This window comes from Labrus mixtus, chromosome 5, assembly GCF_963584025.1.
Source record: "Labrus mixtus chromosome 5, fLabMix1.1, whole genome shotgun sequence".
Taxonomy (NCBI): domain Eukaryota; kingdom Metazoa; phylum Chordata; class Actinopteri; order Labriformes; family Labridae; genus Labrus; species Labrus mixtus.
This window is the reverse complement of record NC_083616.1, coordinates 17703239-17728428: the sequence shown is the minus strand read 5'-3', so window position 1 is coordinate 17728428 and position 25190 is coordinate 17703239. Positions and strand designations below refer to the sequence as shown.

Below are 25190 nucleotides of genomic sequence, written 5' to 3'. Positions count from 1 at the left end.
AGCCAAAAGTCAGACCATTACGCAGGTCGCACAGTTAGGGCTAGATTTATTTTACTTTTTTTTTTTTTGCATTGCAGCCATGAACAAGGACAAGCAGAGCCAGGGGCTTGGGTCCACCGAACCTCTTCCCCCATCCAAAGGCCAGAAACCTACCAGGATGCCCAAATGCTCCCGCTGTAGGAACCACGGATATGTGTCCCCTCTGAAGGGACACAAACGCTTCTGCAACTGGAGGGACTGCCAATGTCCTAAATGTAAACTGATAGCAGAAAGGCAGAGAGTCATGGCGGCCCAGGTAACCGTGAGGCTAAGAGTTCAACTCAAATGAACATTTTTCACCTGTTTAAGGTTTCTTAAATACATTGTATCTGCGATGTCAAAGGTGAAATAAAAACTGTAAACGTTATTGAATATCTTTTTTATTCATGTTTGTTTCACATTTTGACAAGTTTTGACATGTTTTCAAATCTTTTCCCACTTGATTTTAATTCTCTATCTACACCAAGGTTAATTTGAACCTAGCTAACCTAGCTTATTGTAGAGCTCGGCTAGCTTACCCATCATTTCCCTGTTTTTCCACCCCAAAATATGTTTTGTTGATATTTATTTTTTTCATAAACACATCAAAGAAACATTCAGTAACAGTTTAACAGTCTGAGACGACCATTACACTGTTAATACATTTTTTTAAATATATTGCTACACTTGTTGCTAACAGCTGAAAGTTTACAAATTGGCAGGTAAACAAGAGCAGCTATTTTCTATTCAAAGGTTTGTGTTGAACTGTTTCTTGGTGATTTGCAGCATTAAGTAAAATTTGCGAGGTTTGTACAGCTATTTCTGAAAGATACACTTACAATTAGGCCTATTTGTGTTGAGTTGGTTGGGCTACACTAATTGTAAGTTGTATAACTTTATACTGTTGAACTTTAAAGTATCTTAATAGAGAGAGAGAGATACATAATATACATAACATACACAATGTATGATTGTTGATTTGTATTCTGTATATTTGACTAATCATTTGTTGTTCTTTTCTGTACTGCTTTGGCAATAGAGATTGCAGATCTGTCATGTCTATTAAGATCATTTGAATTGAATTGCGAGAGATTTAAGTGAAACAAGGATTTAACTATAGTCATGTTCCCAAACTAATAAATAGTTTGGTCTAGAATATGTCAGAAAAATGTTCATCATAATCTTCAAGAACCACATTTTTCACATTTATTTTTTTCTAAAATTTTCTAAAAAGTCAGAAACCAAAATAATTTCAATTGGTGGGTTATTGAGAATAATTCAAATAGAAAATATCTTGTATTTAAGAGGCCTTTTTTTGCCGCAGTTGTTCAATCATGGTACAGTTGTTGATGACCTTGCTTTAACGTGAAGTAGGCATACATGTGATGATAGCTTTGTATTGTAAGTAAGAGGAGAAACTTAATTTTATTTGGATAAAAAATACATGACGTTAATGTAGCAGACTAGACAACAGTCTTATTGATCAATGGAAGTGTAATAATTAAATTATAATAATTTATTGTTTTTTTTTGTAATATTCTTTGCAAAGTCAATAGTCAAAGGGAAATATTTTATTCCCTTTTGTTCCCTCCAGGTTGCCCTGAGACGGCAGCAGGCTCAGGAGGAGGAGCTTGGGATTTGTAGTCCAGTAGCTCTGTCCGGCTCTGAGGTGATGGTGAAGAATGAAGCAGGACAGGACTGCTTGTTCTCTGTGGAGGCACGATCCCCAACTCCCAGCAGCACCTCCACTCTGGCGGTCACAGGTTCAGTATTACCAGCTGTGTCTCACTAAGCCTTCCTCCCCCTTAACGACCCTGCATCACATGACCAATTGTAACTAACAGCTGATTTGCAGTTGACTAGAAGTTTTAGTTCATTTAACAACAAAAAACAAAGTTTTCTTTTCTAATATTTTGTCTCCCTGAATCCTATGGAACACATTGAAAAAGAAACCTAATTTAAAATGTCACACAATGGTAGAGTTGCATATCTGAAATCATCAAAGAAGTCTAGGATGCTTCAATAATGGAAGCATACATGGATAAAACAAAATAAGGATCAACAGGTATAGGTACGCATGTATTAAAGCAAAATCTGATCTAATTAAGGAATGCTTGAGGAAAAATTACCAAAAAATGTGTTTAAGCATCTCAAATGTGACTTTGATTTTACTTGTGTGACAATAGATTACATGTAGGGCTAAAACAAGAACTGTAATGAAACCATTGTAAGACATACTACAGCATAGACAAGGCAAGGCAAGTTTATTTATATAGCACATTTCAACAACAAGGCAATTCAAAGTGCTTCACACAAGACATCAAAAGCATCATGACAGAGGAAAGAAAATAAACATTCAAATAGAAAATTTAAAAATCACTGAAATTATTAAATCTGAACATATGTTCAAATAAAAATAATTAAAATGAAATTAATTGAAAGCATACTGCTTTGATTTATGTTGTGAGCAAAACAATTTTGTGGGAAATGAGTGATATGGTGGCACCAGCAAGGGCATGGTGTGGAGGCAGACAAAGATATCGTGTTCCCTGTCAGCCTGATAGCACATATTAAAAGTTGACCATGGTCAAGGTTGCTTACGTCTTTGCTTGTATTCTGCTTTGCACTCTTGTGAGATTGAACTTTGGGTCTTTGGCAAGAGTGAAGAAAAAGGAGTCGAGCACTCTGTGACTCACTGATGACAAGGATCAGAACAGGGACAAGAAATGTCATTATCTTTGGCTTCACTGGTGCACATTGTCTTCATTGTAAAAGACCAAAAGATCAGGGTCTGCCTGAGAAGAATGTGGCCTTGTTGATAAGAAAAGAACAACAGATAATAAGTATGATTTGATGGTTGTTTTCATCCCACATTAAAACTGCATTCTGATTCTGTGTTGTCTTTGGTCTGCTAATTTGACATCAAAAACACTTGTCACCTGTAGATGGTGCTGTTGATAGCAATTTGAGTTTACTGATAATGAATGCCTAGACAAATCTTGTTAAGTTAAAGTGATCTTCCTTTCCTTTTAAATGATCAATCAAAAGAACTACTGCAGTTTCTGATCTGTATACATTTAGTAGAGCTCATTCTTTCTGTTCTTGGTTCATTTTTTTCTGCATTAGCAAACATTACATTTAAACATAAAAGTCTGGAGTACATCAATGCAGTCCTGAGATTGTTTTTCAGATTCAGTGTTAATCCACAAATCTAGCCAAAAACATCAAACTATGTCCTCTGTGCCAAACTTTGTTTTAATTTATCTCCTATGTTTTTTCCCCCCAGGGAGTCGCTCGGCTTCAACCCCCAGCCCGTCAGCTGCTTCCCGAGCTCATACTGAGGGATCTTCAGACCTGCTGCTGGAAACCTCTTACTACAACTTCTATCAGCCTTCACGCTACCCCTCCTACTACAGCAACCTCTACAACTACCAACAATACCAGGTGACCAACAATAACAACCCTGATTTTACCAGTAACAGTCAGTCTAATGTACCCCTTTTTGATGGATCATTTTAGTTATTTATGTTGATCGTTATTGGTATTCCTGGTGTTGCTTACTCGGCTTACCTTAATGGAGGATTTTGGTGCCACTATTTGAAACAGTAAGGCAATCACAGCAGAGTAAAGGTATGTGTGTACCAGTGTATTCAGTAAACCCCCAATTCACAATCTTATTTATATAGTCCTGTGATCTAAAACTTTCCTGATATAATATTTTTTATTTCAGTAAAATGTCTTTGCTTCAGCAGCATGAAGACAATCTTGGGGTATACATTTGTCTTCTTTTGATATGAGCAAACCGTACTCGTTTAAAAGGAAAAAAAGAAAAAGATTTAATGAAAGCAAATACAGTTTTTCTACTTTTTTGTATTTTTTGCCTTTCTTTTGTCAGTTAAGAAACTCCCATAATCATGAAAGAGTAAAATTTGATCATGACTGATCATAGTTGTAAGAGAGATCAATTTGACATGCAGCAGGTGATTGACTGTTGTAGGGTTTTTGTGTAACCATGTGAATTTAAAAAAAAAATGTGTTTTTCCAGCAAATGTGTTGGGAAATGCCCAAAAAACCTCCAGGGGCAAATATTTGGCTTTCTCTAAGCGTCGTTACAGACACAGGGATTCAAGTTCTCCGTCGCTGGATGATGGATATCCTTGTAATGATATTTTCAGTCAGTGTATATCAGACATAACCTCACATGCAAATTGCTGTTTTTACTGTCATGTATTTGTCTATTTTCTCCCACTCTTAGTGTATAGTAGGCTTTCATTGTTGTAGCAAACATCAGTGTGCACTGCCCGTCATGTCCAGACTTGTCATTTTTTTCGTCTTCAATGCGTGCCTTCTTTTTTTTTTAACCAAAATTAAATACTGGAGGATGATAATCCCTAACATGCCGGAGTTTACCATGAGTCAAATTGTATTTCCTGCATCCAGAGCAAACAAATGCAGAGTGCACCGCTACTAAACTATACGTCACAAAGGAACGCACATCAACACAACAGGTGATGTAACAAAGTAACCACTGCCTTACAGAGCAACGCAACATAAATCACGTGTATACTGGAGTGTTTCACAACACCCTTCTTACATGTTATATTAGCTTAATAAGCTATAACTAGCTTAGAATGGGTGTTAGTTACTAAGTACATAACTTCTGTACAGTTTTAAAGTAGTCTCTAGTAGTTGTCTATTTGCTGTATTTTACTCTGACATTACTTCATCTCAAAGGCAAAACTACTTCTTACACCACTGAACTTCTAAAAAATCTTTAGTTTGGCTTCTAGTTACTTCTCAGATTCAGTTTAATATTTAAAAATATGATTGATCAACTATTGGTCCAAATATCTTTATTATATGCTGTGGGCATTCACAGGGTATCCAGCAGTATGTAAATAGATAAATCAATAACATGTGTATTAGACTATCAAAATGCAACAACAAAGTGACAAATCAATCCATCCAAAATGTAATTTTCATTACAGTGCAAAACTTGTTAGAGGTACTACTTTTATGCTTGAGGAAAATAACAAAGTAGGCTACTTATTCCATGTCCATGTTACTCATCTGTCGCTTCTGCCAACTGTTCAATGTTCAATGTGACAATCACAAAAAGATGCTTTGAACACAGCTAAGGTTGCAAGTGCAATTATGTAAACAAAATAAAATAAATCAATCGTCGCAGTTGAGAAGCTGCCGCCAGGTTATATTTTTTGCTGGATAAAAAAGTTATCAGCTATTAACTTTATTTTTCTCTCTTTAATAAATAACAAAAAAACTTGTTCCAGCAGCGATTAAATGAATTTGTCTTGACATGGGAAATAACTGCACTCTGAGAATGCAACTGTAGCAAAACATTGTGATGAAAAGTTTGTTTTATCGTTATGCTTAAATGTGATGTTGTAGAAAGCTGATGAACTTGAAGCATGTTAGAAGTTGATTTTTCTTTATTGCTTCTAGTAGGGATGTATATATAACTTTTGTTTCTCTTATGCTTTTAAGTGGGACACACTGGGGAGACGGTGTCTAGCGTCCACACACACACACACACACACACACACACACACACACACACACACACACACACACACACACACACACACACACACACACACACACACACACACACACACATTCACCAATCTGTATATTCACGCTGATTTATGCTTAAAAGTATCTCTATTGTGTCTAATGAGATGAGCTTGTGCGTGAAGCAAATTAGATCTATAACTCTTCTGAGATCTCAGATGAGGTGGTTTGTTTTTCTATGAAGAGCATTTGTTCATCTCCACCTACCTCCCCCTCCTCCACGTTCTTCCAATAGCAACATCTAGTTTTGGGGTCACTGCCTCCACTAACCTGCCAGCGCACAGAAGAGCCTGAATTGCAAAGGTTAATGGTATTGTCTGTCGGCAGAGGAACACACCGCTATGCCTCAGCGCTCAAAGGAGAAAGTGAGCACATAAATGCTAATCAGTTAGCACTCTTTAGCATAATTTAGCCATCCTCCTTTGTGATTTATGATATTTTCAGTGAAGGTGTCAGGTTGAGAGGGCTACGTGCTACGGCTATTTAAATTCAGGGACCACTTGTTTTGTATTTGCATGAAGAGCTGATTGTTTGAAGATGAATATCACTCCCACAAATACCCAGTTGCACAATTTTTTTTACCCCAAATTTACTGTCATAATCACAAAAGTGTCAGAATATATCCATACAAATAAGAGAAGCAGTTAATCTTAGTTTTTTATTACCCATTATTATTGTAACCAAATAACTATCAACAATCCACTTGCTTTTCTCTTGTGTCTCCTGTCTCCTTTACCTGTCCTATACCTCCACAATTTGATGGGCAACACTTCAATTTCAGCATCCCAAACTGAAGTTATTATCCTTGGGTTACACTATTTGGATTTTGTCTCCATATTTGATGTGAAGCATGTATCTCTGTGGTCACAGTTTTAGGCGATAAGGCGTTTTCTCATTCATTTTTATTGAATATGTTTCTGGAGGTGGCATTCTCTTCTCCTTTTTAAATATTATTTATTTTTTTTAAGATTTATTTTTGGGCTTCTCGTACCTTTAATTGAGAGACAGGACAGTGGATAGAGTCGGAAACCAGGGAGAGAGAGTAGGGAATGACATGCGGGAAAGGAGCCACAGGCTGGACTCGAACCTGGGCCGCCCGCTTGGAAGACTACAGCCTGCGCCACCAGCGCCCCTCTCTTCTCCTTTTTAACGACTGATTGAAGTGTATATTATATCTCTTTAAAAAGTTAATATTGAATCATTCTATGATTTAAATTGTAATTATCAACCACTACATTTTATTTCTTTGCACAATTGTTTGTTTGTGTAAAATACTGGAAAAGTTGAGCCACAATTGAGTAGTAGCCAGTAGCTGTGATTTGCAGAACAGTTACCAGGATAAATGGTAATGCTTTGCCCACACACACAGACTCTGTGTGTTCTCTGCCTCTCCTTGGATTCTTTGTTTTGGTCAGTTCTGGTCAGCTACACCAAAAGCATGATGGACATCATTACACCATCATGAAAAAATGATTTATTCTTAAGCAATAATTGCAGAGCAATTAGCAAGGTGGTTTATTTTCCTCAGTCAACCTCGGTTTAATTGTTAAGAATTCAGATGTTATTTTCAACCACGTCAGTTCAGTAAGAAAATATTTCCCTGTAAATCATCAAACTGATGTAACAAGTTCTTATATATACTGATATATGTATACTATATATATATATATATATATATATACATATATATATATATATATACTGATCTTGAGCTCTTCCCCCCCCCCTCTTAATCAAAACCCACAAGTCAACACTGTGGTCTTTTATCAGCATAAACTTATCTACCTCACCCTCTGCTCTCCTGTGCACTCAGTGGTGCTTGACTTTCATGCAGGTGGATGATGATAATACAATGGTTGTGTAGAGCTTCCAGACAGGTGATGGTGCCAGATAAGAAGACAGGCTCTCTCAGGGAGGTAAGGAAGCCCCCCCCCAGGAGAGAGCAAATTTAGTTTAGAGAAGTCACTCTGAAATCATATCTCTCATGCTACTTAATTGAGTTTGTCTAGCTGATAATAATAATAATCAATGTAAACATGGCTACCTAGTAAAACCTAGTGATACAAATCCATTTAGAGGCAGAGTATATAGATATATGTTCTTAATGTTATTAGGTCATGTTTGTTCTTTATTCTATGATGCTGCATTAACCCCCTCTTATAACTCCAGTACATAACACACTTTGCCACCAAAGATGTGTTTGGACTGCTGTACTACTGGTCCATGCAGCTTTTAATAAGGATAGAATTGTCTTCGTCTGAGCAATATATACTGAGAAATGTTTAGAATGATCTCATTGACAGAATAAGCAATTCACACAATCTTAATCTGCAATGAGTGAAAGTGAACCTTTTGTTTGAGAATGGCACAACTTGCCTTTTGTAAGAAGCTTTCACAAAGACAGTTTTGTTTGGCACTGTTTGTGTCCCGCAAACCGTAAGTTTATTCCCCTACAGTACTCTAGTCCAATCTCTATTGTATTTTTCACAGCCTAATACAAGAGCTGAGTGTAGCTTAAATAACAGTTTATAAAGCTGTCAGAGAATTGATGGTGTGGACAATACGGGTGACATATTACAGGCTGACAGAAATCAAATTCCATAAAAATGAAATTGAAAACCCTCCGTGAGGCGGCCTTGCTGCTGAGTAGACAGCTCATTTTAAAGTTTTCAGAGGACTGGACAAAACCAGCGCAGCATGTTGCAACCTATTTTGTCTACAGACAGCTGCTCAGTTAATTCAAATACTACTAGTTCTCAGTCATATGTTATTTTGTCTCTCATGTTTCGTCCGTTCAGATAGGGGTTTTTAAAGTGTTTCCAGTAAATATTTGAAGCTTGATTTGTGCAATCAAATAAGAATAGGTCCAGAGAGAACAACAGTGTTTACACTGCATTTGATTTAATGGAAATTTCAACTTTAGGGAGGAATTATACCATATAGACAATGAAAACAAAAAATGAAGTCATTCTAGAAGTTAGCATGGGGTTTGGTTATAAAATGTTAAAGAATAGACTGTATTTAATCAGAAAAACGTTTGACAATGGCATAGAGTCTGGATTGAGTAATGGATAAAAGTAGCTACAAGACTACGTTAAGTAACATATAAAGAAGTTATTTTAGGAATTTCTGAGTTGTACTGTTTTCCTGGACAAAATTTACAAAAAGTAGCCTGATAGTTAGAAAAGCTCACTGGAGGAAGCAAAGCCTTTTTAAAGCCTGAAAGGTTTCACTCCAGCCAGCAGCGCAATGTGCTTTTGGTGGGCTCAAGTGCTCCCTTTGCCTGTCAATTAAGATTAGCTCCAGCTGTATCATCTGAAACAACAAAGTGAAGGAAACATTAATACATCAAAACTTAGATTAAGATAATAAATGTTCAGTTACCTACTGAACCTACTCCAGACTAAAGTCTGATGCTTTTGTACTCTCATTTATGTAGTGTTCAATGCAGTGTTAAACTTATAAGAGGGTGTTTCTGTGTTATTACTACCCTTTTCACCTTAATCCCTGACAATAAACAAAACCAAGATTAGCTGCTTTATTGTAGACCCAGACGTAAATTACACCAACATCGAATTGTAAAAATCTTTTACATTACGGTCTTTTAGAGGGTGTAAGAGAATCTTGTGGTTCCCACTTTCTGGACCTGAGGTTTCTAGGAAGCTGATGATTTGGTCCTTCTCTGTGAATTCAAGTGTATGAAGACTTTTTTTCTCACGTTTGTTAAATGAGCTTTTTTGTGTTTTTTTTTTTTTTTTAACAAAGCAGATGCCTCATGGTGATGGTCGCCTTTCATCCCACAATGTTTCCTCTCAGTACCGCATGCACTCCTACTACCCAGCAGCCACCTATCTGACCCAGGGCCTGGGCTCCACCAACTGTGTGCCACCCCTCTTCAGTCTGGAGGACAACAATAACAACAACAATTGCCCTGAGACCATGGCAGCTTGTGAGTCACACACAAAAACTGACACACACACACAAACCCTCATACTTCTCAAGCCCCATAAAGTTTAACCCAGATTTGATCAACGGTGTGGTTAAGTACATTTAGGGAGGAGTGCACTCAAGACAAGTGTAAACTTTAGAAGATGAAATTAGTCTAAAGAGAAGCTTTTATAACTTTTAATGTACTTTCTTTTTTACTTTTTGACTTTCCCTCAAATACAGAACTGTGTTTACATGTGTCTGGCTGAGCAACATAAATGTTTTTAATCGTGACAATTAACTTGATTGAGTCATAAAAAGGAAAGCATGAAAGTCTGATTGCTGTTCTCTCCTTCCTGTTATCTTTTTTGTATAAAGGATGACAGAAAGTTCACTAAAAAGTTTATCTTTGCTTTTTTTAAAGCTGTAAGAACCTGATACAACCTGTGATATACTTACTCAGAAAAAGTGCTTAAAAAGAAAATACATTCTCGGTGACATTTATTACTCAACACCCTTCCCTCTCAAGTATAACAAGATCTGTTTTTAAACAACATTGGCATTTTATAAAGTCAGACTGTGAACTCTCTGCTATTGTCAAAGACACTCCTCGGTTTGAAAATACAAGAGGGAAAAAATCACTTGGTTTGTTCCACTTTTCATCACAAGGAGGAATCCATTCATGTCGAGCAGACATGCTTGCATCCTGTCCCAAATGGAAAGCTGTGGCAGTTGTGATCAGTTTGATTAGATTAGAAAAACCGATCCATCCCGATACTGGTAAAATATTTTCCATTAAAAGTCTTATCACTTGTTCATCAACACATATTGTCTACATGATACACTGTCCCTGTGGGCCTATGTCAGGAAAAGTATGGGGGGGAAAGCATCCATAAGTACAAAAGCTCAATACACAGAAACAGCCAATATCATTCCAATATCAGGGGTTAGCCAATATCATTTTATAATATTGTAATAATTGTATAATTGAAGACAGTAAAGTTCTCACATTTCACCCTGTATTATTGATTAACAGTTTTAATGAAAGCAAAGTTGATGGTATATGTACAAGCCTAAGTGAGACAACAGTGCATCGGTGAGGAGTGGTAATAATGCTGAAATATATATGTAATTAACATACTATAGTTCTTTCAGTATTTATAGAAAAATATACAAACATTTACAGTTTACCTTACCTGATAAAACTACTACTAAATACTCCTAAATGGTTACTTAATAATCCAAAGGTGATGATATCAGTCTGAACATCAGTTAAAGTTATGGGGTTAAATAGAAAAATATGGAAAGTAGGATTAACGGTACAATTATTTGATAGATGTCAGAGTAAAGTAACTGAACCCAAGCTGTTTTAGGGTATTCAAGCTACTTTAGTTAATTTTGTTATCACAGAAAAGTCAAGAGTTTTAAAGGCACAAGAAAACTATCAGACATCTGACAGAGCATCTCTGTTTGTTTTGGCCCTGGTTAAAGATGACATTGATCTAATCTCTGATCATGCAGCATTAGATTATTGGCACCCAACAATCTCAGAAGGGAATCTCAGCTGGCCACTGCTAATGGTGGCTGCTTGGATTTTCTGCCATTTGCCCGTGAATATGGGTAAATTGTGTTTATGACTTAACCTGTAAAGTATTTGTGGAGCTTTCAAAGCAATTCATGTAAGTTGTCGATGAGCAGGGGATAAGGGGACACTTCAGGGAAGAGAGAGAGAGAGAGGTCTTGCAGTGCTTAAGGAAGAATCATTTGTTTTTAACTGCAGTACTTTTCGCCTCATGTTTTGGTACATTTAAAAGCCCGTTCGAAATGCAGCTTGTGTCCTTTCTAACCAACATTTTTCACTCAGAAATTGCAGATACATTTATAGTAGTCCTTTCTAGCTATGGTGTGATTTTTGTATGCTCATGTATTGGCTTTAGGTACTTGAAGACATTCGCATGAAATGTGTCCAAATCTGAGAAAGATGAACCTTTCTAGTGTTGAATGTTGCTGAAATATCAGTGTGTAAAACCCTAACCCTAACCCGGCTCTTTCTACTGTTTACTCAAAGACAAGGAGCCAAATTCACTCTTACATTCTTTGACTTTTGGATTATTTGTTGTTACCTTTTGGCAGTTAAAATCATTTAAAAAATAATTTCCCACCCTAGTTTATCCCCTGTATGGTTTAGTGTGTGTTTCCTGAGCATACTTAATCCCAGCATAATTTCTTCTACAGCAACATCCTTCTGTTAGTGAAATACATGGCAGACTCCACCAGCATCACAACCTTAAAGACCCCCTTCTCTCCTTGTACCTGCATTTGTTTATGACTTTCACCTGTACATTTCCTGTGAGGGTCCCACGTCAGCCCTCCTGCCGTGGAAACTACACGCTCCATTACAAGAGAACAACAATCTCAGCCGGTGGTCCATCATTTTGTCAACTTAAGACATGCAGCAGCAGAAAAAAACCAAACCCTAAAGGATCTGAAGGTTTTATACTTTTATTCCGACTTGGGGGGGGGGGGGGGGGGGGGATCTCATTGAAACACCTCGACACAGTTATTTTGTAGTTTTCTTACATCAGGAGTGATTATCCCAGTTTCTGGGCTTCTGAAGTCTCTGAGAGGACTCATGCAGAACTACTTATTTGACACCAACATTATTTTTTTTAAATGTATTTAATTTGCTCTCAGTATCTGCTATAAGGCAGAGCCGAGTTAAATAGCTTGTTAGAGGTTGACTCAGCATTGTGTTATCAAATAGTTAGTCTAAATATTTGCCCCCCTCTTGCCATTGACCAATACCAAATCCGGTGCGTGGGAGTGTGTCATATCTACACACTGAAGATGAGGCTGAAGATGAGCCCTGTTACTGCAGAGGAAGCTTTGTGTAAGAGCCTCAGTGTCTAAGATGGTGTGTGAAACATTTGGATGTCTGTCCTTACCCTTGTCTCCAAGACTGTGTGTGTGCGGAAGTCTTTCACTGTGTCCTTGATGTGGTTCCAAGGCTAATTCACATCTTATCAGCTGAGTATAAATCACTCTGCAGGGGTATGAACATGTTGTTCTTGTGATCATCAAATAGTGAACTTTTTATCCATTGTAGCGGCATAATTATTTCTGCAGCTCTTTTGCTTGTTGGTTTGGTACTATCAATGATTACTGTGTATCACATTGTGTTTAGCCAATTTCATCCAGAATGACATAGAGCTTCTTTTTTTTTTAAGTCATGCAACAGAACATTAATGTCGTGTCATTTTTATCCGAAAATACAAAATAGTCTTTGCTTCTACCTTCTAATTTGTGAACATCTGCTCACAGCTGTAATTAGATATAGATTACATTATTGACCCCCCCCCCAGTACATAAATAGAAATACTAATATATTGATAAAAAAACTTCCCAGCAGCTTATGATGTCTTGAAATAACTAGTTTTGTCTCAATAACAGTCTTCTGCCCTATAAATAATCATTTTGCTTTCACAGAGCTACAAAATTCATGTAAACATTAACATTACAGAAGCTTCACCTTTGTTTATTTTTGTCACACAATTACAAAAAAGTGATTACCAGACAAATCTTTCTTTTTTTATGTTTTGCTATTATTTTTTATACCTATTTTAAACATGTTGGAAGGTGTTACCTAGACATTTTTAAAACTTCTACTTTTTAATAAAGAACAACTTATAATTTCTTAAAATAGTTGGCCGATTTGAATGAAAGGTTGTAGTATAATTTCCAACATCAACAAGGCAGCTTAAAATAATCACAAGATACATTGCAGTCCTTTGTCCTGGTTGATGATTGAATTTGAAATCACATTGCAGCGATAACTTTTGAATTGAATAGTTTAAAATTGTTGTTCTTTGATCCATAATGTTGTATACCTCGTATCTTCCATGAGGAGGAAATAGCTGTGATCTTTGAGTCTACCTGCCCTCCCCTCCTACCTGGCTGCCGAGCAGCGCTCCGTCAGATTTATCTCCCTCCCAGGATAGGACTAATCAGTTGGCCAAATACAGAGATCCAAATAACCTTCAGGAGTGCCACGCTGTCCTTCCCCCCTCCCCTACTCACCTCCTCTAACTCCCCCCTCCCCTCCCCACCCTGCCCCTCCACAGGCCCCGCTGTCTCCGCAAAATTGCCTTCTGGAGTTAGTGAGCGGGAACAGTTAAGATTTACAAACAATGATGAAGCTTGTCATGCGTCTTTCTCCATCCGTCACGGCGGGCCGGGTGGAGCTGTGGGTAGAGCCGTCCTGGTGTTCTTCATAAAAGCCAGCTCTCTGTGAAATACGCCCCCGGTTGGCCTGTTTACTGCCCCGCGCTCGTCAGCAGCTCCGCCGCTGTAAATCGCAGAGCGGGAGGTGACAGCGCAGTCCATCAAACTCCCACCCCACCTCGCTGCCCTCCCAACATCTCACCTCACACTGCCACCTCCCCTCCGCCTTCTCCTTCACATATACACACACTCACACTGTTTCTAAACTAAGATCTACCCCACGAGGCTCAGATGAGCTGCCCAAAAAGAGTTATGACTGTTTCAGTCTTATAGGAGACAGCTTCAATCCAAGTCTGTCTGAGTTTATGTTCTCTTTATTTTTTGTCCTTGTCTAGACTTTTCAAATTTCAGACCTGCTCAAAGTTTGCAAGCTGCTCGCACAGCAACTTTTCCTTTCACATACGCAATACTTTTATGTTTAAACAAGATTTATACAAAAGTCAGACCCCAAAAATCGAGCGCCGCTGTGCTGGCTATACATTTGTCTGTTTTGTTATATTGGTGTCAGCGCAGAGCGTACAGTAATTTAAATGCAAATTAGATTGTTGAGGTATTGCAGATGTTAATCCTGCTAATCGATAGACCTGTGTGAGCCCATTAAGTTAGAAATCCATTACTATCTTTCTAGATGATATCTATTGATTTTCTTGCTTCAATCTATACTGTACTGTACACCCAAGTGAGTTACTGCTTATAAAGTCTGTGGTTTCATTTTCCCCACCCACTCAGAAAAAAGGATAAAAACAACAGAGAGATTGCCTTCAGTAAGTTTCTTTGTTTCGTGTGTAAAATGGGCTTTACCTGCTTTCAGATCAGATTACCTCACACACCCACACACTCACACACACACTCACACACACACATGGGCAGTTAGGGAAGTCCCTTCAAACACACACAATCCATGTACTGTACTGACACACACATACGCACGCACACACACACGCACACACACAGACTCGTGGCCCCACTCATTCTGCAGTTGTCAGAGAGGCCTCTCACTCTTTTGGATTTATTCAACCTGAAACAAATCTGTACTTCAATCCAGGAGGTGACCTTATCAGAAGAAGTGCTGTTTCATGTCATGTAGCAGCAAGAGTTCATTTCCTTGGTCACTGATATGCTGAGAACATCACTCATTTCTAGACACAAGGCTGAGGCACAAAAAGGGCTATTGCTTTGGATTGTGTGGTATTCAACTTCATAGTCAAAAGTAATACTGTTCGTAGTTTAACCTTTGCCAAATAGAGGTTTTTCCGGCATCTATGTATGTGTCATATATTTAATTATAAATGATTTCCATTTTTAGTCAGGACTGGCTTTACATTAATGCGTGAGTGCTGTTAAAATATGTGTTACATTTATTTGAGTTGTTCATAAAAATCTACTTTCCAACCACAGTAAGGCAGATTTTTACCCAAACCTGTGGTCCCCTGAATTATTCACGAGGCTTTTAATGAGTATAGATAGTAGAATTATGATGTACCGTATTCAGAAAAAGTATGCAGATTAATTGGTCATCAATAGGTTATTTTGTAGATGGCTACTTAAACAGACCACATGCAACGCCCCTTACAAGATACAGTATGAGCATTTAATCAAAGGGCTTTTATTTTGTCTCTATGCATCCATGTTTTAAGTTCCCTCTGGTATGGAACTTTATACAAATAATACAAGTCTGTAATTGACTTGACTTTTTTTCCCTTTCTGGAATAAAAAAAAAGATGGAATGAGACAATGATCAACCAAATCACTCATACTTGCAGAGTTTTAGAACTGCATTTCCCTTTTTTAAAACTAAATATGAGTAAAGACCACACACAAAAAAAGTTGCTGCCGTTTACAACTTTCTTGCTACCTTACTAACCCAAGATGATATCCTTACAAATGTTCAGATAAAATAACTTGTTTTAGTTGAGGTAAAGGCTTCATTCAATCTGTGAATAAGCACCAACAGCAGTGAGAGAAATGGACCCTGCAGGGGCCCAGAAGACCCCTCAGGGCCTTGTTGTGTGTGAGGCTGATTGAGTGTCTCTCTTGCCTCTTGGTTACAGTGTAAAAGTCCTGTGTGGCCTGTCAGATTGTGTTCCCCACCCTGCTGTGCTGCTAAGTGCCCTGATAGCCTGCGGGGCTGTGGATGGGCTAAATACCGGTGTAATTGTCTGCTTGGAGCACAAGCACCGTTGTAATGTGTTGTACAACACCACCATTAACACAGGCCTGGGGCTGAGGGGACATTAAATGGCCTGGGCGGTGTAGTTTATGTCCTCTTCGCCTCACTCTCGATTTCCCTCCCTCACTTACACACACGCACACTCTCACACTGTCCAGCTTTAAGTGAAGGATGTGAGGTACTTCACTCTGTTTTCAGTCGATCCCTTTTTTTAATGCAGTTTCTTCAGATGGAAGAATTTTAAGACAGACAATTTTTCTGTTAGTTGAGAAACTATAATCAAGATTACACACAGAAACCCTTTTCACACATATGGAAATCTCCTGAAAAACTCTGGCGATTTGGCTACCCGGAGGGAGTTTAGGGTATATGTGAACGCAAACAGCCGAATTTTTCGCACGGACTTGACCCGGAGTTTATCCTGCTGGACCCCTAGTATTTTATCCGCAGAAAGTCCGAGTGAGCTGATGTCTGAACGCGGCAGCATATACTCCGGAGGATTCACCTCGAGCTCATCTCGAGCCAATGGGACCCCAGTGACGTTTATGTACAGTGACCGGCTAAAGTGTCTGCACGCGACTACTACGATCTCCGTGCATGTAATTAAACGGCTGCATTATGTTTTCTGTTCGTCAGTATGTTGTTCTCCTCTCTTTTGTGGCTGTTGTCATTCCATTGAATTACACATAGCATTGCTATAAAGGCAAATATTCTCATTATAACGTTGTGTAGCGGACTCTGTTGCTACGGCCGCCACTTCAGCGTTGTTTATTTACGTCACGTCTTACCTCGGGAAATCCCCCGCCCCCCCTCCCCTCTGACAGGGATAGTCCCCCGCTGTGAGGAGCACATGTGAACGGCTAGGTCGGGAGAATCTCCGGAGCGTTCCTCCTGTAATTATCTAGATATTATCCGGAGTGCATATGTGAAAACTTCTACACACATAGCATTAAAGCTAATCTAGGTTGTATCAACATTGTTACAATGCAGAATTTAAAAAACAGCAAATACGACTTTCCTGTTCCTGCCCTGGTTTTTGACTCTAAGGCTTCACACTCATCTTGATTGAATCAACTGAGGCTGCAGTCAAGACTACTACAAAAGGTTGTTTAATCCTAGCATTTTTTTTCCAAGATGTTAAAATCGATGGTAAAGGAAGTATAGAAGTGCTTTCTTATTAAGATTCAATGCACATCAATCACACAGCATTTAACTTTACATTTCCAATTCCTTTTATCTATTTAGGTAATCTAACTAACTGTGATGCTGTTGGTTATTCGTTACGTTAAATTCAAGTTCTTTACCCCAAACAAGAATGAAGCCTACAAGAAAAAAATGTGCTAAAATTAATCAAGATTCAATTTGAATCCTTTCTGAGAAATATGTTATGTTGACAAAGATTAGCACATTATGTTATTATTATTATTTTTAGAATGATGATTTTGGAAGAATGTCTGTTGAAACAAATTACTTATTTTATTTTTATTTTTACATTATTTGAAAATACTTACCTGTAATCACAGAATCTGCACATTTTGTTTCCAAACAGATAGGGCTGTGTGATTGGAGGATAATAGATTGTAAAGGATTAGAATGTGTGCGTGAGCCACCAAAGCAGAGAGATCATCAATCAATCAATCAATCTTTATTTGAACAGCGCCAATTCATAACAAATGCTATGCCGAGACACTTTACAAAAAGCAGGTAAAAGACCTTAATCATTGCTTTATTACAAAGACCCAACGTTAATCCATCATGAGCACAGTACTTAGCAACACGCAGCAAAGTTACAGTGGCAAGAAAAAATAAATCTTGGGTAAAACCAGACTCATGATGGACAGCCATCTGCAGAAACTACAGTCCCTATTATCTCCTTTGCAGTTCAATGCTCATACATGGACAAATCCAAAGGTTTCTTTTCCCATCCAAATCACACTATTCGCTGGTCTGTTTTCATATATTCCATACAGGAACACAGATAAACCAATCATAGCAAACTGTAGGCAGTGCCTTGAATGTGTTATTCCCTCAATCCCTGGGATTCGTGGTTGAGAAAGGAAACTTAAGTTATTCCCTTAGGGTCCCCCATGTGACGGGGAGCACATTGCAGTAAAACACCACTCATTACCCCTCAAAACTGCACTGATTCTCCTTCACCTTATTCCAACATGTGACAATTGGTGGCTTATCCTTTATCTTGTTAGTCAAAATACATTTTCTGACCAATAACTGAAATTTGTCACAGAGTTTAAATTCCTTTGAGGGGAGGCCAAAAATGAAAAGGCCTGAATCTCTCTTAATCGTAACCCAAAAAATGCCACAGTTTTTGACAAATTGTACCCCAGAATCTATCTAAGATTAAGTTTAATACTTGTCACACAGAGTTGAGGTCTGACGATCCAGTTTGTTTAGTATGCGAGGGGTTAAATGTAAATAGTAAAATATTTTATACCATCTCTCTGTCTGTTAAAAGTAAAGGTTGACCTTAATACTTTAATGGCTTCCTTCCAGCCATCCTACAAAGTGTCCACCTCTGTGCAATATTTGCTTCATTACCTGAGCTGAAAAAGTAGAGCTGTGCATAAAAGGCAGAGATAAATTTTTATAGCACACGGGCACCATTCCTTATATCTCTATATGAAACAAACTCTGTTAGTTTCCGTGCCCCCCTACCTAATCATGCTCTTCCAGTCCCTTTCATTGTGTTGTTCTTTTTTGCAGCAGCTCAGCGTGGATTGATAAATGATGTTGCCTTGGCAGCTCTCTGAAACAGCTGAACGATTTGGATAAACATATATGGCAGCTTTAGCACCCACGAGAGGCGTCCTCCTCTCCATAGCAATATATTTCACTCTTCCTGTGTCCTTTACTTTGGCATTTTTCTTACCCTGTCGACTCTCAATGAATCTCATGTTTAAAATGTAGTGAGAGAAAAGTCCAGGAAATATTGATCGGCCCGCCTCAGCTCATTATTGCATATCCATAACTTTTCGACGGATAGCGTCAGAAAGCCGGGAGATAGACTGACAGGCCATTTTGTGAGTTGATGGGGCACAGTAGCCGAAATAGAGATTCAGCATAGGGACGAGGGCTGTGTCACGCCTCTCCGGCAGTCATCTTTATCAGGGACAGATTGGTTAACAATGCAGGAGCAAAGGTTCCTCTCTGCTTAATTAGCCTTTGACCCCAAGCACTGATGCCTTCTGTCACCCTGTGTTTGGCCTCCACACTCCTCAGCTCCATAAGAAACCAATAATGAGCATTTAAGTGTTCCTGACCCCTGTAATGGCTGCATAAGAGACTGCATCCCTTTAAACAATTGTCTCAACAGCTCTTCATTGGGTGGGTGAGAATGAGCAATAGAAGATTTAACTGTACGCACAATACAGTGTAAAGTGGTTTTCTAAATATTACACAATGGTTGTTTGTCTCTTTTATTCCACCTTTTTATAACAGTAAGGTCTGTAGTCACAATCCAGTGTTAGCACTTTTGCCCTTTGCTTAACCAACACTGCATATATTTCAGAAGCCAAAACAGGTCTCAGAAGTTATCAGATCGTTTACATTAAAATCCTTACCATAAAATCTGGAACAAAAGTAGTGCTGGTAAATAAGACGTAGTCTGTTTTTTGGGTCTCTCTGAGTTATAAAAGGTTCCATTGTGTGAAGCAATGTCCACAACGTACAGTTTATGTGCAGCTCTTTTTAGTAACATCTGTCTTTTGCTTAGTGGAGTTTGTACTCATGCTAGCTGCCGGTACAGTGGCAGAGCTCTCAGCCTACATTGATAGTTGTAAAGTACAGACCCACAGCCCGTGTGTCATACTGCCCAACTCCGCTGGTCACTTGTTGTCTTTATTTGTGGAGTCTTTTCAATCAAACCAGCACATCACAAGGTTTATTTACTTAACAGCGTAAAAAGTGGTACTACCAGCCTGGTCTGCCCCTACAAGGGTCTGGGCTTCGTCCTGAAAGGCTCAATGATGTCATCATATCTTTGCGCATTGTAGTAATTGTAGCTGGCAATCCAGGATCAGCTTGTAGAGGAGGTTCAGTCTTTTAAATATCTGGGAACAGAGTTTGACAACTGTCTCGTCTTTTCAGCATGCAGATTATGTGTATAAAAAAGCACAACAGTGCCTCCATCTGATGAGAAACCTAATGACTCTTCATGTCAGCAAACACATTTTCCGCTCACTTATAATAATTGGTACATCGCAACCTACCCTCTCTGAACTGTATAACCGCTCGGTGATCAGGAAAGCCATCCTGATCACAGAGGACCCCTCTGATCCCCTCCACCACTCACTCCAGTTACTGCCATCAGGCAGACGCTACAAAGTCTCTCTGGCCTCGGAAAAAAACTTCTAAAAGTTAGGTACAACTAAGATGACAGTAAACCAAAGCTTTACAGAAATGTAGTCCTCCCTCCTTAGAATTCGGTCAAATGTAATTTGCATATTGTAATGATAATGTGTTGGAAACCGATTTGATATCTCATCTTTTCGGATTTCCTGCAAGTTTATTTTGTTTTTCTATACTTCATAAAGACTTGCTGAATTAGGAGTCATTCAAGAAGGTCAGATAAGAGCATTGTTTTGAAACTGAGGGTGAAGGTCTGTAGTTTGCACATCAGTTGAGTGCCCTGAGCCTTCACTGTTCACTGCTCAGTATTTAAAGCCTGCCTGGCTGCCTGTCTGCTCTTTGACTGAGTTTTCTGGATCATTAATTCCTGCTGCTGGCTGATGAAGAGCCAGACGTCCATGTCATTTGTAGAGAGGGGAGCGTCCATCTCTACGAGGGGACGTCCTCAGCTGGACACCTATGAGACCTTCTCAAACTGTCCAGGGACGATTTTTTTAGACACAGCTCGTATCATTTTAATAGCGGCCATTTAATCCCAGGCCAACCTTGTCATGTGACAGGCACCTCAAGATCCTGAAGATTGAATTTTTGTTCCCTTGATGATGGCCTCCACTAAATTCTCTTGTCCCTGGGCAGCACTGACAAATTTAGACGGCATATTGTTTTCTGGTAACTTCTTTTGGGCATTGATTATTGCCACAATGAAATTATTTCGGGTGAGGAAGACCATGAGACACAGTCGAAAGTCAAAATGTTCTTGTTATTGTAATAAGTGTCTTTAATAAAAAAAGAAAGCTGTGTGAAAACGGTAAAATCCATTAAAACCTCCTTAAGTGTTTAAAAGTGTTTTATTTTCTCTTGAGCTAGTTCATTGCATTTGTCAAAGAAGAGTTGATGTGTTCATTATGATCATGTTGAAACGAGAAAGGGGCCTTCGTCAAACTTTCACCATAAAACTGGAACTTACTGTCCAATACATTTTTGTTGTTGTTGGAGGGAGCATCAATATTTGTAGTGATTTGTACCAACAATCTAAGCCCAGCTCATGAGCCCTCATCCCTATACATCTCTGCAAAAAGTCCTCAGTGTCCATGCTGACGTCGGGGAGATGAACCCATAATTTAGAATCAGAATACATTTTATTGGCCAAGTATGTGGGCACATACTGTACAGGGATTTGACTCGGGCGCTGCATTACTCTCGATATAGTATATCAGCGTAAATTAGTGATAGTAGGTCAGAACTAAACATTTCAATGTCTTTGTGAAACAGCACATTTGAATAATAAAAAACAAATAAGACAACAAAATAATAAACACATATACAATGTTTTAAAAAATCTATGTTTTACTGAGTAAAAATGATTTGACATGATGACGATATATTCATAAATTTATTCTTCTTATATGATCTTGTAACCTTATTTGTCATTGATATTACGTACACTAAAAAGCCCAAACATAAACAACATTGATTGAATTGTTTCTTCCCTAATAATTTACTGTTACATTCATATATTTGCAGTTTAGTTTGTTTTACTGTACTTCCAGACTTCAGGAACTCACTCACGTCCCTGCAGTTTAATGCAGAGCTGTGTGTGCTTCTATGCGTGTGTGTTTACTTAAGTGTTATCTACCCCTATGACTCTTGTGTATGGTGGATAAGTGCAGAGTATGAAACCCACAGAGAAAGCTTATCCTCACTGGATCAGACTGAATTACCATCTCCTCTAACATCTGGGCTTTTGTTCTCCTGTTTGGCAGCAGCAGAAATGATTGCACCTCCATTCGCTCCCTCCCTCCTCTCCTTCAGCGGGACAAGTAGGAGGTTAAAAAAGCTTCCTTTTGTTAGTCCACACAAAGACTGTTTAATAGTTTGAAATCTTATATAGAGCGCTGAGTGACTGGGAAAAGGGCAAAAGTTCATTCAGGAGAATAAACTCTCTTTCAAAATGGCATACAGGTAAAGTCGCCCTTGTTGCAACCTTTATATTCCCACAGCCTGAACCTTAAATAGACTAGGTCTCACATAAGAGCTCGTATTTTCATGGTTTACTCCAAGAGATATAGAAAGTGTAGTTATAACAGCAACATACAGTATCTGTAAATGTATGCTTCACAGCTTAACTAAGATATCCCATTGTGATGGCCTTCGATTTAGCTTTAAGAAAACAGATATCTGCATGCAAGAGCAACTAACAACCCACTCTTTGACATTGTTTCTCAACAGAAACTGGCTTCTCAAGTTGCTGGTTGGACTTCAAACAAAAGGAAAAACAGAAAAACGTCACAAATAACTACACTGAATATTCAATAGAAAACAGAAAGGAGATGGAATAAGTGAAAATAACAATGAAGGACACAGCAAACTAGTTAACAAGATCAGCACAAATTAAAATTAAATGATTATACATTAAATGTGTTTGGACTGTTGGACTGAAAAGGCCATTTTCAGGGTCAGAGAACTCTTTACAGTTTTGCTGACATTATCACTGTAGAAGATAAAATACAGAGTATGTAACTCGGAATTAAGAATTGGCTAATTGTTCATGTTAACTTGTAATTATCTGCATGAGTTTTGTAATTTCCAGGTGATCTGAGGCTAATTGATAACAAGGCTCTGTGGTGTTTCAGCAACATTAATCTGTATTAAACAGGAGAGCAGAGGACGGTCGGACGCAGCAGAGAACATGTGTACAGCAGCGCGTCATGATTTAACATCTCCAGTGAAACTAACACGTTGCTCTCAGCCTTTAATTACATCATAGATTTCCTGCTGATGAACAGGCCGAGAATTAACAATGAACAGGCTAATTCACAGCTGCTTTCCCCCCACCCACATAATGTTATTGCTGTACAAGTAGACCACTGAGGGATAAAAAAAAAAGAAAAGAGCATGGTGCACTTAGCTACACAAACATTAGTATTAATGATTGGGCTGCCAGTTTGGAATTGGTGACAAACTGCAGACGAGCAAAAAGTGGAGTCCAAAACCAATCAGGAAGTTAATGAGGGGAAAAATTACTCCTCCTTTTCTCCCTCCCACCACTGCTGAGGAGGAGAGAGAGAGGGCGAGGGATGAGGCCAATCAAGACATCAGAGGATTTGGGGGAAAACATGGACATCAGCTTTGGTTGATGTTGTTTTGATCCTGATAAGGTTATTCTCTATAAAATTTACAATCACAAATATAAACTGCTAATAGATAAGAACTTTAAAGCTAAAATAAAAACATTGAAACAATTTTGGATATCATCTGAAAGTGATGATAATCAAGTATCTTAAAATAGCAATAAAATGACTACATTAAAGTTAGTAAGATTGTGTCTGTAATTAAATATATTGAATGTTTTATTGTTTTCTAGGGTTCATTTATTTAATCCTCTGTATGATTATGCTAACATGTAGAGATTGATTAAAAATATTTTCCGATTGATTTGTGGACAATTTGATCTTTACAAGATTAAAAAAAGAAAATAGAAAAAATGACAAATCTTTAAATGTCAATTTTGTTGTCCAGAAATGAACGGATTCAAATGACATCAAAATTAAACAGAAAATCAACACATTTAATTTTGAGAAGCTGAAAAAAGTTTTTATTTGTAGCATGTTTGCTGAAAAAGGGGGAAAAATCGTATTTTTTGGGGGTACTGACCAGAATTTTTTTAGTATATCAAAAGTAAAACGTATTGCCCAGAACATAAGACTTGCGTCAAAAGTCTTTTAGCGACATTGAGCCCATTTCAAACTGTACAAATAACTTTTAAATGTTAACAAGAATGTATTAATAAAACTGTTCAATACCACAGCTCTATTACACTTACACTCAGAGATTCAGTCGTGAGAATTTGATGGTTTGAAATGTGAGTTGGACCTCACAAACACTTTTGGCCAAATCTCAAGGAGTCATGTGCTCATGATGAAATATCACAGCTGACTTATATGGACAAAATGATGCTCTGGAATAACATCTGGTTATGAGACATACACATTAAAGAGCAGGAATGTCCATATTTAAAGGGTTGTCTAGTGTCATGGCTTCAACTTTGTTTTCTATCATAGTTCGCCTTTAGCTTTGATTGCCGTCATTGTAAATGACTACACATTTCTGCTGGCCTCACAGCCGTATTGGTGTCATTATGTGTGTGCAGTCACAGTGCAGAATCTGTAGACAAGTGTTAAAATGGACGGGTGCACTTGCTCTAATGTTAACTGTAAAATATCTGATGGTTTTGTTTAGTGTGTGGCGTCTTCACGTTTTGCTGACTGATTCAATTTGCCATAAATCCAGAGCTTTGTGGAGATATTTTAGCTGTACAAGAATATTTATATATCTGCGAATTCAGCACTAACACAGAAGACTGTTTGCTCTGCAGTGCTGATGATACCACTGCTGTTTTGTCTGTCTCACTGAAGTAATTCTATTCTCCTTTTTATTTACTGGCCTCACTGTACGAAGACATTTTCTAATTTTATGTGTGCTGCTGCTCTGTACACATGAGCCAATAGGACTTTATCATATTAATGACTTTGAGGAGTATCCAAGAAAAAGATTTGTTGCTCAGTATCTGAAAGAGAGGAGAGAGGGGGAAATATCTGAAGCCTTTCTTCTTTTAGCGCGAGTAAACATACTTTGTTGGGGGACCAGATGTAACAACATCAAAACTTAAGAAATATGTGCTGATTCATGACCAACGTTTGATATTAGCAATAGTATGCACCCCTCAAAGAGGAATACAAGAGAGTAGACCAGTAGTAGTACTTGTCAGTGTGAATGCAAAATACTTTTAGTCTTGGATGATGCAATATCTATTCTCTGAACCCTAGTTTGAATGAAA

General features: G+C 38.2%; 1 protein-coding gene across 1 annotated transcript in view; it reads left to right on the top strand.

Moving 5' to 3' along the window:
• Positions 1-79: 79 nt before the first annotated feature.
• The window catches only part of dmrt1 (doublesex and mab-3 related transcription factor 1), a 26504-nt gene continuing 1393 nt past the window's right edge, over positions 80-25190 (top strand). The window contains 7 exon segments of the mRNA XM_061038284.1: positions 80-295; positions 1613-1781; positions 3305-3462; positions 7445-7458; positions 7460-7526; positions 9379-9559; positions 11957-11959. Coding sequence (XP_060894267.1) covers positions 80-295; positions 1613-1781; positions 3305-3462; positions 7445-7458; positions 7460-7526; positions 9379-9559; positions 11957-11959 — 808 coding nt within the window.